This window comes from Mesoplodon bidens (assembly GCF_964165515.1).
Source record: "Mesoplodon bidens genome assembly, chromosome: 6".
Classification (NCBI taxonomy): Eukaryota; Metazoa; Chordata; class Mammalia; order Artiodactyla; family Ziphiidae; genus Mesoplodon; species Mesoplodon bidens.
In genome coordinates, this window is record NC_138162.1 from 74654466 (window position 1) to 74672639 (window position 18174).

At 40.6% G+C, this 18174-nt stretch overlaps 1 protein-coding gene across 1 annotated transcript in view; it reads left to right on the plus strand.

The window, feature by feature from the left end:
* LOC308619300 (histone-arginine methyltransferase CARM1-like) overlaps positions 1-18174 on the plus strand; it is a gene marked incomplete at its 3' end in the record, with an annotated part of 98938 nt that overhangs the window by 39712 nt on the left and 41052 nt on the right. Inside the window, exon 3 of the mRNA XM_081237921.1 lies at positions 17869-18046. Coding sequence (XP_081094047.1) covers positions 17869-18046 — 178 coding nt within the window. The remainder of the gene's footprint in view (positions 1-17868; positions 18047-18174) is intronic.

Genomic DNA, 18174 nt, shown 5'->3' on the forward strand with positions numbered 1-18174 from the left:
AACCAAAACAGGGAAGAAGAAATAACTGTCACTTTCCCTTGTTGATTGATCAACTGGGTTGCTCTTGTGTTACTGAATTTCACCTTCTTAATCCCTTTGCGTTTTAGGCCTTGAACTGTAACTGGGATAAATGACAGCTTCTAAGAAAACGAATATGTGTGTTGGGGAGATGGGCAAGGTGTTTGGAATCACACTTAACCTTATTGTGACAACAGTCCTGAAGGTGAGTCTGATTCAGTCTTTATAGTCAGAGGAGGCGACAGTGATAAGATCCATCTCTCTTGAGCCTCCCGCTTCCCAGAGCCTTAATTGGCTGGGGGCTTTGTCCCACCGCTGGCATGCAGAAAGGCCCAGTCTCTTGATCTTGAATCTCTTCCAGGAACCAGAGCTGCCGCAGAGACAAAGAGGATTCACTGACAAATATGTTCCTTTCCTGTTCCTATATCACCTGTCTATTCGTTTCCTTGGGCTGCCATAATAACAAAGTACCACAGACTGAGTGGTTTCAACAACAGAAATTCATTGTCTCACAGTTCTGGAGGCTAGAGGTCCAAGATCAAGGTGTCAGCAGGGAGGGTTGGTTTCTTCTGGGGCCTCTCTCCTTAACTTGTAGACAGCTGTCTTGTCCCTGTGTTTTCCCATGGACTTTTCTCTGTGTGTGTCTCTGTCGGGACTAGGGTCTGTGTTTGTGTGTGGATTAAGGCCCACCCTAATGACCTCATTTTAACTTAGTTACCTCTTTAAGGCCCCTCCCTCCAAATACAGCACATCTGAGGCGCTAGGGGGTTAGGACTCTTAACATATAAACTTGGGGGGTGGGGGAAGTACACAATTAGCCCTTAACAACTCACCTTCCTCCCCTTATCCTGACAAGTGGCCTGGCCCCTTCCCTTCCCTTAACTGCCTGATCCAGGCAGACTTGGCTGTCCCAGCTCCCTAGTGGCCAGATGTGTGGAACCAGAGAGAAGAACTAAATGGTTTCCCCCCAGAAAAGCTGGAGACAAAGCCAGGAAGCCCTTGAAGCAGGGGGTGGAAAGCGTGGCAGGTGTGAGATGGTCATAGAAGCTGAGGTTTAGATCTGAGGAGTCAGGCAGCCAGAGTGGACATGAATGAGGAACAAGAAATCAGCGTGGTGACAAGAGGGTGGCCTGGGCTAGCAGCAGAGGCGGCAGGCTCTAGCCCAGGGCTGCTTTCTAGACGTTAGTGGCACTAATCCAGACTTACATGGTTTATTCGAAATCTGGGCTTTCTCTTCCTTGCCTTGCCATCTCCAATTTGTGATTTTGTGACGTTATACTCGTCGTTTTCTCTGCTCAAAATCTCCTCCTACCCCAGTATTAACCTCATAGCTCCTGCATGACCTTCTGGATTTGATAAACTTCTGATGTCAGGCCTCCCTAATTCAGTACATTTTCATTTAGCTGTTCAGAGATCCAACTAGATTATTAAATTCCATGAAAATAGAGACACACCTTACACTTTTTGAGTCTCTGCAGTTCTCTGTAAGTTCTCAACAAATGCTTTATGGAATGAATGTTTTGTATTAAGTTACTCAAAATCTTTCTTTGAACTGACTTGGCTTATATATCCCTTATGTGGCTCTCATTCTGCCTTATACGTAAGGAAGTGTATGGTGTTTAGCTCAATGCTTTAAATAGTATAAGCAGTTTAGTGAAATGGTTATGAATGCAGACTCTGGCACCAGACTGCTTGGGTTTGTGTTCATTTTTTATTGGCTTGGTGACTGTATTGGCTTGCTAAGGCTGCTGTAACAAAGTACCACCGGATAGCTTAAACATAGATTTATTGTCTCAGTTCTGGAGGCTAGGAGACTGAGGTCAAGGTGTCGGCTGGGTTGGTTCCTTATGACAGTTATGAGGGTGAATGGGTTCCATGCCTTTCTCCTAGCATCTGTGGTTTGCTGGAATCTTTGGCGTTCCTTGGCTTCTGCTGTATCAACCTGATCTCTGCCTTCATCTTCACATGGTGTTCTCTCTGCGTGCATGCTGGTGTCCAAGTTTCCCTTTTTTGATAAGGAGACCAGTCATGTTGGATTAGGGGCCCACCCTACTCCAGTGACTTAAACCTGACTTAATTACATCTGCAACAACTGTATTTCCACGTAAGGTCACATTCAGAGGTACTGGTGATTAGGACTGCAACCATATTAATTAAGTGGGGGAGAGACAATCAACCTGTAACAGGGACCCTTGGCAAATTACCTAGTTTCATTTTCCACCTTAGCAAAATAGAATAAAAAATATAGCCTACTTTGCAGAGATATTGTGATTCAACAAATGAATATATTAGGCACTTGAGATAATGCAAAACATAAGTAAGCCCTGCATCAGCCTTAGCTGTTATTTTTGGCCGTGTATGTGTCTGTCTCCTCCACTAACCTGTAGTGTCCACGTCCCCCGCTTGGTCGTATTTGTAACGAACGCTGTCCCATCATGCAGTACAACAGAGCAGAGCCCTTTGTGCCTGGTACCTAATCTTTGCACTGATGGGTTAAACCAAACATAGGGACAATTCAGAGTGACACTGGGGCTGGAATTAAACGTCCATCTGGCTTTGTGAGATAGTATATTTGGTAGATTACACTTTATCATGCCATTCGCATAGTTGGGTCCCAGAAGGCTTGCCCTGGGAAGTATTTGAAACCCCTCCCCTTTCTTGATCTCTTCCTGAGGTTTCTGGCTTTCTTAGAAATGCTTAGGGAATTTGGTATTACATATACACATGCTGTGTTTTGTCTCCAGGTATAGAGAGAGCATTCGGCCTGACTGGCGTACCTTTATGTATTAGCATAATTGAACGCTGCCGTTCTGTGGTTTTCTACTCTTCTCCTTTGTGGTGTTATCAGTGCAAGTCAGGAAAAAGAAGGGAAGAGCGATGTGACATTTCTTCCTCAGAGGCCAGGCTGGGCCATCTGGCCATCTTTAAATCTGGGTGCCAGATTGAATAACATGCTTTGGGTGACTTTTTAAATGTATTATCCAGGGTAGATGTTGTTTTAACCTCTGTGCTTCACACAACTTCCTAGCTAGTAGGAATCTTTTCTCTCCTTTCCTTGAAAATGATATGGAACACCGCCCACTAGAGACTAATAAATCAGCCGGAGAATCCCTCAGCTGGTCTGCCTAGCAGCTAGTGATGGAGAAGGTGGTTGAATGAGTCTGCGTAAAGCCAGGACGAGGAAACGATATGCAAGTGTCATTCAGCAAATCTGTGAGGCACAGTCTGGATCCTGACTGATCTGGCACCTCGGATCTTCCTCCCGATGGGGGACAGTGAGTTCAGCTTCTAGCCCTGACTGGGTTGCTCCTTGGTTTCTTGAAATTGACAAGTCACATCACTTTTCTGCATCTCAGTTTCCTCTCTTGTATGATGAGGTCATTGAGCTATGCTTGTGATCTTGGAGGTCCCTTCTATGCTTTCACTTCTTCCATCACATTTTATAACCCTATGAGCCCCAAGTCTTCTGTCTTCAGGCTAAATGGTTACAGTCACTCGAGTTTCTCTTGGAGCTCAGTGCCAAAATTTGTATATTCTAAATTGCATTACCTCAAACTGAACTCAAGACTCGAATGAGAGCCCGAGCCCGAGTCTATTTTATAAACAAACCCTATGAAACAAGGGGGACACATGAGGTCAACTCTATTAATACTGAGAAATTATCTCAGTGTCTCAGCAAAGAAGTGTCCCCACATGTTAAGATAGAAGACTAGGCATCATCACTGCATACGTGTTAAAGGAAAACTGTTTCTCTACTCACAACTCTTATGACACCAAATGTGTGGGGTTTCTCCCCCGATACCAACCAATTTTCCAACTCTCTGGATACCAACTGGGTGTCATATAATTTAGTTCAATTCTGACACTAATTACTTGGAGTGAGTGTCAGATTCCACAGGTTTAAGGGCTCAGCTTCACGAGACTGCCCTCACTTCAGACACCAGTCGCAAGTGATGGGTCCCCAGGGTACCCATACTTCTGTCCATCTTGGCTACTAAGTCAGGGTTTCCTACAAACCCACTCAGTTTCAGTAATTTGCTAGAACAGCTCACAAAACTTAAGGAAACATCTACTTACATTTATCAGTTTATCATAAAGGATATTATAAAGGGTACAGATGAACAGCCAGATAAAGAAGTACATAGGGTGAAGTCTAGAAGGGTCCCAAGTACAAAGCTTCTGTCTCCATGGAGTTGGGGTGGGCTACTGGCACGTGCATGCATTCACCAACCTGGAAGCTCTCTGAACCCCCTAGATGAGGGATTTTTGTGGAGGCTTCATCATGTAGGCATGATCACGATTGATTATTATTAACCCAATCTCCAGCCCCTCTCCCATCCTTGGACAATGGGGGATGGGACTAAACACTCCAAGCTTCTAATCATGGCTTGATCTTTCTGGTGACCATCCTCCATCCTGAAGTTATCCAGAGCCCCACAAGAGTCAGCTCATTAGAACCAAAGATGCTTCTATCACCCAGGAAATTCCAGGGGATTTAGGAGCTTTGTGTCGGGGCACCAGGGGCAGGGATCAAATATATTTCTTATTTTGTCACAGTGTCTTTGTGAAGTTATAGAATAAAACAGAAATCAAGAGAAGTGGGAACTTCCCTGGTGGTCCAGTGATAAAGAATCTGCCTTCCAATGCAGGGGGTGCGGGTTTGATCCCTGGTCGGGGAACTAAGATATCCCGCATGCCGTGGGGCAACTAAGCCCGTGTGCTGCGACTACTGAGCTCGCGTGCTTCAACTAGAGAGACTGCGTGCTGCAAAAACAACAGAGCCCACGTGCCCTGGAGCCCACGTGACACAACTAGAGAGAGAAAATCCATATGCCACAATTAGAGAGAAGCCCACGCGCCCCAACGAAGAGCCAGCGCCTCAGTGAAAAGTCCGGCATCCCTCGAGGAAGATCCAACGTGCCGCAACTAAGACCCGACGCAGCCACCACGCCCCCCCGCCAAAAAAAAAGAAATCGAGAGAAGGAAATGCAAAGAGGGAAAAGCATCCTTCACCTTTAACTTAGGACTTCTTAGCAGGAGGACTAATGTCATTGATAACTGGCAGAAACAGATGAAGGGTCTTCCAGAAATACTTCACCAGGTCCCTTTTTAGTCAGATCTTGCTGAAACATTTCTGGGAGATAACAAGTCAGGTAAGGCACTAATGGCCTGGGGATGAAATTTTCTTTGGCAAGCTTAACTGGGACAATGTGTGGTTTGGGATCATCTTGGAAGGAAGATGCTCTGTGGCTGGATATTCCTCTGAAGCTAGAGGGCTTCAGATGTGGAAGAAGTTCTGAAACGTCCAGTCTTACTGAACCATCCCTGTAAGAAGGGAAGTGGTGTGGGGAAGGAGGAAGAACACGTATCAAGAGCCAGATGCTAAGAGTCTGTGAGTTTTAAGATTAGAGTAAATGTGTTTGATTCAGACCTAGTTTCTTATTAGAGCCCTACTGCATCCGTGTGTTTATTCTATAAGCTCCTAATTATAGTCACTCCGTGATGGAGTTCTGCCCAAGCTAACACTTCTTTAGATCTGTTTGTGGTTGTTACACATACTTCCACCTATTCATAATACTGCTTGGATGAACTTTTAGAAATGTGATTCTTTCATAGGCAGCTTTTTTAGACTGGGTATTCTTCTTAAAAGGGACCTGGAGAAAAGAAAATTCAGGATGCCTAGGCTACATCTTTGTGACATAGGCGTTTTATCTGCCCTCACCCTGGAGGAACAATCCCATCTACTCATCTGCTGTCTTCAGAGCTCTGTAGAGCTCCCTGGAGATCGCGCCGCTAGGTATTCTCAAGTCACTAATTGCTCTCAAAGCCAAGGATGGGCTAATTAGCTGAATTTCACATTTGAGAAGATGAAACATTTGAAATTTGGTAACACCTGAGACAGTTTTTTTTTTTTTTTTTTTTTTTTTTTTTTTGCGGTATGTGGGCCGTTGCGGAGCACAGGCTCTGGACGTGCAGGCTCAGCGTCCATGGCTCACAGGCCCAGCTGCTCTGCAGCATGTGGGATCTTCCCGGACCGGGGCACGAACCTGTGTCCCCTGCATCGGCAGGCGGACTCTCAACCACTGCGCCACCAGGGAAGCCCTGAGACAGTTTTTATACTCACGTATTTGGTGGAAAATGCAATCCAAATAATCCTACTTCACATTTAAAGTGTTAAAATGTTGCTTTGTCAGAATTATTTTCTAGATGCATAATTTTTTTCAACAAGGCTCCTCACATTGTTTTGACCAATAGCCCATTTACTGGTATTGTTTTTATAACTTCCAAATCAGCAGAATGAAGAATATAATTTGTTGGTCATTTTTATATATTGAAAGCTCTAACTTCAAACGCTCTTTGTTGTGTACTTTTAAATGACTTTTGCTATTAAAAAATCTCAGTTCAGTCGAGAGTTCCTTTAGCGACCAGTTGGTACAGTGAAACAGGAGTAGCCTTGATAGAATTAATCATATTGAATTTCAGTTTTCATATCTGTAAGGTAGAAATAATATTAACACCTCACTGTGTTATGGAATAGATATGAGAAAATAAATGGGACACGCTTTGTGATAGGTAAGGGTCTAACATTATCATTGATTCTACTAAAAGCAAAGCCACCAAAATATAATCATATAAATATATAAATATATAACCTAACCATAACCACAGTTCTATAATCATACAACTAAATACTCTTGCTATATCTGCCCAGAGGAGGCAAATCAAAATTTAATTTTTGTATTCATATGCTGATATTTAACATTTCTCTAATGACCATAATTGCACCGGAGACTCACAGCCCTGAAGATTGCTTATGGATGGAAAAAAATGCCTCACTGGAGAAATGACTCATTTGTATAAGGGGAAGCACAGACAGAAGAGGAGACTCTTCACCCATCCACACAAGTCCTCTACTACTGTGTGCTCCCTTGGAGCCCAAAAGTAACTCAGCTAAAAGCAAAAGGGTAGAAATTGATCTGAGTTTTCAAACTACATGGTTCTGTTGTGACTCACACGGTTAAGAGGCCCCTTGGGCTGAACAAGACACCCAGCATTTATCAGTTAGTTCATCTCCATGTAACTAACACAAAACCCAAATTAACACTGACTTAAGCACACAGGAGCTTTTCTATCACATGCAAAGGAAGTCTGATTGAGGGAACCTAAGGCAGTGTGGCAGCTCCACAAAATTTGTAGACCCCCAGGCTTCTTGCATCTTCCTGCTGCACTAGCCTGGTGCATGGCTTATCTCTTGCAAGTCACCTCAATGTCCAAGATGGCTGCTGGAGCTTCGGCCAACAAATCCATGTTCTAGCCAATAGGATGGATAAAGGGAAGACTCAAAAATGTCTTTCCCTAGTTTTCCTCCCTCTTTCAAAGAACCTCCCAACAAATTCAAGCTCTCATCTCAGAGGCCAGAACTTGGGCATTAGCCACACTTCACTGCAAGAGAGGCTGGGAAATACAGTATTTCAGCTGGTACATTGTGGCCCACAGTAATATAGGCATTTTATTAATAAGGTGAAAGGCAAGAATGGATTTGGATAGGCAACTAGCAATTGCCACACAAAGTATAAATTACTTGGGGCTTTCTTGGGAAAGCATAGAAAGGGAAACTTACGGTCAAGGAGAATTGGCTGCCTGGTGACTTGACCAACTGCCTACTTCCACACTCCCACTCCTACTGTACACTGATCGCGGAAAGCCTGGTTCACCCACCACAGGGCAAAAATACAGAGGGTTAATAGCTAGCATCTGTGGTGCACTTGCTATTTGCCAAGCCATGTATAATCACTTTTCATGCATTATCTCATTGTCTCAGAGCAATCCATAAAGTAGGTGCTGATATTATTCCTGTTCTACATACATGGAAACCGAGGCTTGAGATTAATTAATTTAACCAAGATTACTAGGAGATAGAGAAGCAGAGATGTGAAGTCAGGTCAGTTATCTCCAAAGCAAGTACTCTTAACTAATGTGCTGTACATTACACCTACAAGAAAAGGAAAAGGAAAGAGGAAAAGAGTCATGAAGAGGTGACAGAATAAGTCTCAGCACTGAAGTGAAAATGGTATATTAAAATGCTAAAATAGGGCTTCCCTGGTGGCGCAGTGGTTGAGAGTCCGCCTGCCGATGCAGGGGACACGGGTTCGTGCCCCGGTCTGGGAAGATCCCACATGCCGCAGAGCGGCTAGGCCCGTGAGCCATGGCTGCTGAGCCTGCGCATCCGGAGCCTGTGCTCTGCAAGGGGAGAGGCCACAACAGTGAGAGGCCCGCCTACCGCAAAAAAAAAAAAAAAAAAAATGCTAAAATATAATTTTTTAATGTAAAGTCATGACTCCATACAAATATTAAATTAATGTGACAACTATTTTATTTAACTCATTAATAGGTTAAATGGGTACAATATTAAACCTGTTCAAAGGAGAAGTCAAAGGACCACATATATAGGCAATGAGGAATGCTGGAAAGAATTTACAAATAGGTGCAAGACTGGTCTATCTGTAGGGCAATAATCATTTGCATTCTAACAGGTATAATTCCTTTCCATTTCTAAGGACAAGAATTACTTGCGTCATCATTAGTTTTGCTTACAGAGTTGAAAAATAGCTCTAAGACTCTGAAAGGGCAAGATATCCTGAAAGGGTATACACCACAGGACACACAGTAACCTTTTTGTCCATTTTAAAATATCATAATTTAAAAACTTTCCTGAAACACCTAAATTGTCCTCTCTTTGTTGCCAAATATGCCAGCATTTAGAGAGACGTAAAGAATATCCCCCAGGGGCTTCCCTGGTGGCGCAGTGGTTGAGAGTCCGCCTGCCGATGCAGGGGACACGGGTTCGTGCCCCGGTCCGGGAGGATCCCACATGCCGTGGAGCGGCTGGGCCCGTGAGCCATGGCCGCTGAGCCTGCGCGTCCGGAGCCTGTGCTCCGCAACAGGAGAGGCCACAACAGTGAGAGGCCCGCGTACTGCAAAAAAAAAAAAAAAAAAAGAATATTCCCCAAATTCCTTTTACCTACTTAACCCTCCATTTATCTGCTACTAGAGGAGCAGCAAAGAGCAAGGGAAGGGCACAGAATCATCTTTTCAAACTAAGATGGAAGCTGAATTTCCAAGGGCTGCCATATCACCTTTAGTGAGGTAATTAACAAATACTTATTAGATGCCTTCGATGTTCCAGACACCCCGCTGGACAAGCAAAGTAGACATGGCCCCTGCTGTCAGATGCTTACAGTCTACAGGGGACAGCTTAACCTTCCAATGGAGGGCAAATTACCTGGGTAATAGGATGTACAAAGGTTCAAACCCCCCTCTCACCCACACACACACGTATATACAACTCTGAGTTGCTTCTACAGGCATTACTTATTTCATAGTGCTTATTTTATAACTTAGTCAAAGCATCCTTTCCAAGTCTAGACAGCTTGTCTGCCTTCTTGATGTTCTTATTCCCCAGTTGTTGAGCATTCTGGAACATCATCAGAGGGAAACAACTATGAGTATTAAAGTTGCCAGAATGTTTTTTTGTTGTTGTTGGCAGCCAAACTATAGGATTGGCAGCATTTCCCTCATGAAAGCTTCACGTTACTTCCTTCTGCCACCTTTGGCGATTCTGCGGTGATAAAGGGGTGTATAATCACTCCATACAAAGAAACTTCTGGACTCCTCAAACTCTGCCCGTAAGTCACCCCAAAGAGAAACAAGAACCGTGCCTCTCTTTGCCGCTCCTCCCCATCCTTCTGCATCTGTCACTCTCTGTCTTTCTCACTCTGTGTGTTGTCCTCTTTGCCCTGCCAGCGAGCTCTTGTTTGCAAAGGTGTTTTTGTACTCACAGCTCTCACTGGTTCCTCCGGGGGCCCATTTACTCTTTCGTGACTGCAGATTCCAGAAGGCCCTGGTTTCTGCACACTATTAATGACACACCGGTAGCCCAAGAGGGGTCATATGGGGTGCTCAGTGTTCACCTTGATTACAGGCAGCTGCACGCTGACAGAGGGAGAGGAAAAGGGGGAGGGACAGTGACCAGGTACTTCCTCTTCAGAACCTTCTCAGAAAGCAGCCAACCCGTAATGCTACCAGCTCTGATAACAGTTACAAACTAAACTTGTTCAAACCCATTGATAGATATAATCACTTTCCCCCAAGTCTGCCATTGCCTTGTAGCGTGTCCTGGGCTTGGACACTGACCTCCCCAGGACTCAGTTTCCTGAGTTATAAAATGATGGGGTCAGAACAGCAAGTTAGTAAAGAACTTTAGCAATACATATTCTGTTTAAGTAAACTAAAGCCAATGAATTTTTTAACAGTAAGGTTAATATGACTTTTTAAAATATTTAAGCAGATATTCGGAATGCCCACTAAGGAACAGGGTTGAGAGGAGAGAACAGTTTAGGTATTCTGTTGTTTGGGGGACTGCTCACTGACTTTTTAAAATTAAAGTAATGCTTGAACATGAGGAAGGGGAATCAAACTGTATAGGAGAGTCTAAAATAAAAAGTAATCATCTCGCTCTCACTCCACTCATGCCTGATCACATTTCCCAGTGTGAACTACTCTGAACTTCCGTTATTTAATTTCTTTAGCTGATTACCATGGTAACTTTATGTCTCTAATACTCATATTTCTGTTTCCTGAACGATCTACTTTGCATGCATTGCTGACCCTCAGTGTAATAGTGGAAGAACTTTCCTCTGCTAGTGTAACTCCCAATTTTGTTTGGTTATATTATTTCTAGATTGTCAAGATTTAAAATATGTACTTCACTAAGTCTTTAATGCTTTGTTTGTAGGTTGCTTTAGAAAATTTACCCCCCACCAAAAAGCATACTAAGTATAACGATCATATAAATACCTTTCACTATGGAACCAAGTATTTTTTTAACCTCATGATAAAAATTCACTCCTTCCTATGAAAGAAATGAAGTCACCAGCACTCTCATACCTCCTCCTTCCTCCTGTACCTTTTGTTAGTTATATATTATTTTTATTGGTATATTGTCAAGGTGTAATGTAATTCTCATTGAAATATAACTGAAGTTCATGTAACTGTTTAGTATTTGTTCTGTAATTAAATGGATTCATTTCAAACCATTAGTCTTTTGTGTGTGTGTGTGTGAATAGCAGAAACATTTATTCCACCCAACAAAGTCACTGAAGAAAAGTGAAGTTCCAACACATTTCTTTTGTCTTCTCAGTTAATAAATAAAAGGACAGGCATTTTATCAAAGAAGACATACACCTGGCAAATGAACACAATGAAAATGTTCAACATTATGAGTCATTAGGGAAATGCAATCGGACTATAGTGAGATGCCGCTACACACTTTAAAACAGGCAGCATTTTAACTACTGACCATACTAATCAAGTACTGGTGAGGACTATAGGGGAACTGGAATGCTTCCATACTGTTGACGGGAATGCATAAGGGTACAGTCATTCAATTTAGAATATGAAACCATATATTCAAATGAAGAATTTTATGCACAGGTTCATAGTAAGCTTATTTGTGGTGGCCAAACTGCAAACAAACCAGAAAACCCTTTTTATTTTTCAGGAAGAAAATGAACTATTCATACCTGCAACTTAAATGATTCTCAAAATAATTATGCATCATGAAAGAAAAATAGAAAAGTAAACATTAAGATGCCCATGATATTAACAGTCTTGAAAACTAATTGAGTGGGGGAAAAAAGTAAATCAATTGTAATTGCCTGGGAGTCCTGGGAGACATGTCAGAAGGTAGATATTGGTGTTGGATGTTTGTTATTATGATAATGGATCCGTGGCTTTACAAATATGAAAACTTACCAAACTGTACATTTTAGGTATGTTCATTTCAGTGCATACCAACTCTACAGCTCAGTTAAGTTTTAATAGAAATTGGCTTCACATAAAAATCTGAATCTCCTTTTCAGTAGAACTCTGCCAACCACATGTTAACTCCACCACCTCTCCTTGTCCATGGGAGGGATTCTGTTGCAGTAGCAATGAAGACTGGTGAGCAATGAAAGGTGTTTCCACTTGAGTTATCCAGGAACTCTGCCTGGGTCCTAAAAATCACATGCCTGAACTACACGACTTCCACTCTCATACAGCTCCAAAATCACTGGTGGTTCTCACAACTGTCCTCATCTTAGGGTGACCTCTGAGCCCACCAAAAATTCTGACATCCAGGACTCAACATTAGTCCCACAGAGCCCTGTGGTCTACCCTAGGAGGCCTTGGAAAACGATGCAAATTAGATCACAACTGGAGCGAACACTATTTTCTGCCGTTATCAAACCATTAGTTTTTTAATATAGCTTCTTTATTACCAAATTCTTTATTTAATTCATATCTTAATTATATAAATTTATTTTTTATTTTTGGCAAAGCAGTTTTTGAGGAAGGGCTTATGTGTGCTATCCTGATTTCTTTCATGTTGAAAATATGAATAGTACCTCCTCTGGATTTAATCTTCTTTTGGTCACAATTTTCTTTTCTTCTAAATTTTGTAGATGTTGTCCCATTGTCTTTTTAAAATGAATATGACTATAGAGCAGTCTAATGCCAGCCTGATTTTCTTTCACTTTTAAGGTGATTTTTTTTTTTCTGCAGGGTGCCCAAGGAATTAATTCTTTTTTCTTTAAATCTAAAATCTTGAGCAGAATATAGTTCCATGTTGCTATTACTGTATGACATTTTCTTATAACCACTATGTGTTTTTGCTGTTAACAGATTCCATTTTTTTTACTTCAGGGGAATTTTATTTTAATATACCTTTGAGTGATTTTTCCATTCTTCAGAGACATTAATTACCTTTATGCTGCTTTGTTTTAATCTGTCTCTCGTATCTGTTAGCTTCTATCTGATTGCAGAAATCAGTTTGTCTTTTTAAATCTGCATTTATTATGATTATCTCAAACTTTTCTATTAAAAGTATAATTTTAAATTTCCTATTATAAAATACTTTTTGCATCCAAAAATAAAGGTGAATATAAATATAAAAACCACATATATACCTACAACCCAGTGTAACAACTAGAATAATATAACCATGTATTAAAATTCCTATACGCTTCTCCCAAAGTTCATACCCTCTCTTCACTCCCAAAAGTACCAACATCTTAGCATAAAAGAGTTTTAAAAAATAATGTAGTATACCCTAATCAATACAGTTTACTTTGGAATACATTTAACCTTTTAAATAAAAGGAATCATACTATATATTCATCAGCAACCTGTTTCTTTTCTTCCTGAAAATTCTGCTTGTGAAATTAATTTCTGTTAACACAAATACCTGTAGTTCTTTTTTCTCACTGTTCAGTCATATTCACAGTACAGATATAACACTATTATTTTTTTATAAATTTATTTGTTTTTATTTATTTTTGACTGTGTTGGGTCTTTGTTGCTGCATGCAGGCTATCTTGAATTGCGGCGAGCGGACTTCTCATTGCAGTGGCTTCTTTTGTTGTGGAGCACGGGCTCTAGGCACGCGGGCTTCAGTAGTTGTAGCACGCAGGCTCAGTAGTTGTGGCACGCAGGCTCTAGAGTGCAGGCTCAGTAGTTGTGGCTCACGGGCTTAGTTGCTCCATGGCATGTGGGATCTTCCTGGACCAGGGCTCGAACCCGTGTCCGCTGTATTGACAGGCTGATTCTTAACCACTGTGCCACCAGGGAAGCCCCTAGATATAACACCATTTATTCATTCATTTCCCTGTGAATAGTTAATTCCAGTTTATTTTAAATTTTTATTTTATAATTACCAATATTATTATAAAGTTTTAGTACAGGTTATGTTATACACATGTTCAAAAATTTCTCTAGAATATATATTTATAAAGGGAGTGATATTTCTAAGTTATAGAAATCTTCAGCTAATTGAATAATGCCAAATGGTTTTCTAAAATGGTTATATATGATTTAAGTGTAATATATTCTCTTCCTGGATATTGGTTATGTATTACTCTAGAAAGGATAGCTCTGCTGAACTTCAATTTTGGAAGAATGGGATCTGAAGTGACAGGCTAACATAGAACTATCTGTTGTAAACCAAAGAGCAAGGAAGGCAGCAAGACTGACTCAAAGAATAGAGTGTGTCTCACATGTGGAATTAGCTGCTCTTGTGTCTTAGAGATATTATTGGTTGAGTTTATGTCCTGTTCTCAAATATCTCTGTCGAGGAATCATACTCAAATGTAGGATTATCAAATAACTATCTTTATTGTTTCTTAAAGATTGATCTGTGGCAGATAAATAACCATTCAAGAAAAAAACTGCAAAGTATTCAAGTAAGTTTGGATGTCTGATTTAGCCAAACCAAACAGTTTTCTGCAGAATTTCTCAAATCCATTAGTATGCTAATAGACGCTGTGAATTTGTAAGAAGGATATCTATTATAAAGAAGTTCCAATATTATTTGATCATGAAACTCTTTATGTTCATGGACTCCTGGAACGTACTTTGCAGAAGTTTTGCTTTTTTTCTAATCATGACATGTTAGAACTAGAAGGAACCTTAAAACAACCCAGTTTTAAACTCCAGTTTTGCAAGAGGGATAAAATTAAGAGAGTATTTCCCCAAGGACACACAGCTCTTCGATGGTTAAGGCGGGATTAGGATTTGCATCTTCAGATTCTTGGTCTAGTGTTCTTTGAATTTGGTTAAAAAATGAATGAAGTTGCAAGATGCAGTGGCCTGTACGTATGTGGTATGTCCTTCTTTACCAGTGAGAATAGTGAGACTCAGATTCTTTCCTGTGAACCTCAAATTGCCCTTCTGACAGCTTATAACATCCTCTCTCTGAAACTATATTAGATCTCTGATCTTCATGAGGGTTCAAGAGTCTAGGATTATTCTATGTAAAGTCTCCATGTAGAGTAGATATCACACACACTTGATCATCCTATCTTATTGGTCCCTCCAGCAAGATTTAGCCAGAAAAATGTCCCTTCCAACATCATGATTCAGGTGGATGAGGCAGTTTTATACATTGAGGTTGTGTGGACACCCTCACACCCCATAAGCAGAATTTAGGAACGGCTTGAAATTTAGAAATGGAATCACCTTTCCATTGGGCAGTGGAACAGTGTGAACCAGAGACCCTTAAAAGTTCCAGACCCTTTAACTTTGAAAAAAGTTGTGAGAAGTATGTCCCCAGATTGAATTGCATTGTTATTTGTTGATACACTGTTGTAATAATGAAACATTTGATGTAATCTGAATGTCCGGTAACTTGGGGTTGGTTAAATGAATTAAGGTATGCTATGAAATACTATACAGCCAATAAAAATTATGTTCTAGAGCAATTCATGGAAAGATGTCTAAAACAAGGCTTCCCAAAAAGTGTGCCAGGTAGTAGGTTTTGATGCCCTTTGCCCTCATGCGAGATGGTCAGGGTCTTGTGTGGCCTGAACCCCCAGCTCAGAGGTCTCAAACTGCAGGCAGTCTTTCCTATTCACACTGGTGTGTCATAAAAATGACTGTTATTTTTTTATGTATGCCATGATGCAAAAAATATTCAGAAAACTGGTCTAAAACATATTACATGAAACAAAAGGTTATGAAATACTACTACAAAAAGTACATTTTTAAAAATAAATTTATTTTATTTTTGTCTGCGTTGGGTCTTCATTGCTGCGAGCAGGCTTTCTCTAGTTGTGGCGAGCGGAGGCTACTCTTCATTTCAGTGCACGGGCTTCTCATTGCAGTGGCTTTTCCTGTTGTGGAGCATGGGCTCTAGGTGCGCAGGCTTCAGTAGTTGGGCACGCAGGCTCAGTAGCTGTAGTGCATGGGCTTAGTTGCTCTGCGGCATGTGGGATCTTCCTGGACCAGGGCTCGAACCCATTTCCCCTGCATTGGCAGGTGGATTCCTAACCACTGCGCCACCAGGGAAGCCCCAGAAGTACATATTTTTATAAACAGAGATACACTCAAAAGTCTGCTAGGAAATACACCCTGCCTACACCTGGATGATGGGAATACAGTTATTTTTATTTGCATTCTTTTGCTCATCTACATTTCTCTTTTTCAGTGAACACTTTTCTTTAATAACAATGTGACAATACTAATTTAATACTTACATGACCCTTAATATGCTTTATCTTGTTTTAGCCTCAAGCAGGCCTGTGAAGTAGACACTGCTATTATTATTTTCATTATATAAATGCTATTTTTAAATTTCAGATTTGAAGCTATTAAGACTGGACAAGTTGATGCAGAAAGGAAAAGGTGGAAATGAGACATATCTGAAAAGTAGAAATAAGAAAAGATAGTAACTAATTGTCCATGGGAAGCAACTATGTATGCCTCCAGGATATTGAGGATTATGACATTAGTAACCAAAACGGAATCAAGGAAATACAAGATTATATAGAGATTTTAAAGAAATTTAGAGAAATGGTTAGTTTTCAAGAAGAAGCTGAGGTTGGCTCTTTACTTGTTGAGGTTGAAGAGATAACAAAGCAGGTTGGTAGAAATGTCTGGGTAATGGCCAGCACTCAGGTGAGAGGAGAAACCTAAAGCTGTAGTGTGGACAGCCATCCACAGTGGAGCCATGCTTACAGCTATGCAGGTGAAGGGCTCTCCTGAGAAGAGAATGTACAGAGACAAGCAGGGTACCAAAAGTTTTACCCTTTAGGCCTCGTGTCCACAGACCCCTGAACTTGACATCCATGTGTAGAATGTTGATAGAATGGAATTCCACAAGTCCTTGTGCATGGGTAAATGTTGACAGTGGATGACATGTACAAATAGTTTTCTTCATTGTTTTTCCTTAGATCAGAGATTACTTGATTTCTTTTAAGGAAAGTATAAGTGGAAAAGACATTTAACAAACTTACAGTGTAATGTTGGTGAGAAGCACCCTAGAGGATGGAATTCAAAGTCAAACATACCCTAGTTTTGGAAGGAAGTGATCAGAAATTGAGAAAATGCAACTGAATCATGACAAATGCTTGTTATAATGTATTTAGGGTGAGGAAAGGGTCAAGTTCCAAAAATTCAAAATGGAGGGCCTCTGACTACATATAAATACAGTGAGCAAAGATCTAAGAGTCTCAGGAAACCACAACTTGAAAAGGGATGTGCTGTTTATATTTGTGCTGGTGCATATAAGATGTTTATTTGGAAATATTTTTTCAGGCAGCAGAAAGACATACGTGTGATAATACAGCCACCTTGTCATATTTGACATTAAGAAGAAATATATTAGAAATATCATAATTATATTTCTCTTCAAGGTCCCTCTTTTAAGAGAGTTCAAAGTTATTAAATAGAATGCAGAGGACATCAAAGAAAAAAGAATAGATAACTGTAAAATGTACTTCTAAAAAAAGGCTAATGAACATGGTATTACTTATTTTTGGAATCAAAAGATCAAGGGATGATTTAATAAGGATCAGGATTGTTAAGTTATGCAAGATTATTATACAGAGCTTTGAGGCATCTTTATTGCCAGTAGAAAAGTAGGAAATAAGATGAAACTATTAATAACCCCCCCCCGAAGTACATGTGCATATATACACACACAAACATGGACCACACATACTCACACACATGCACATATAAGTGTATGTTTGTATAAAGAGCCCGGAAGGGTCTACATCAAACTATTAATTGTTATTATTTGTGTGTGGTATTGATTATAGGTGTTTTTATTTGTTCCATATCTGTATCTTCTAATTTATCCATAGTAAACATGAAGTGTTTGTGCAATAAGAAAAATGTTTTTATGGTATTTATAGAAGCAAATAGGTCACTTCCCTCTCATCCCTATCACCCTGCCAACCCCAACCGATAAAACTTAATTTTTATAATATTCTGTATAACAGTAGTACTGGTACTCTACTTTATGTTTTACAGATGCTAGTGAAAAGTAACCACCTTTCAGACAAGATCATTGTTTTGCCAGGGAAAATTGAAGAAATCTCACTTCCTGAGGCTGTAGATGTGATCATTTCAGAGCCATTGGGATACATGCTGTTCAATGAAAGGATGTTGGAAAGTTACCTTCATTCCAAAAAATGGCTGAAAGCAAATGGTGAGTTGGCCAATTCCTGGTTTAGAAAGTAGGCTAACTTCTCTGTAAAATAGGCCGTCTTACTTCCCCCATATTCAGTCCTTTACAGAAAGGAGGAGAGAGCATTTCTATTAAACCAGTTCTTTGAT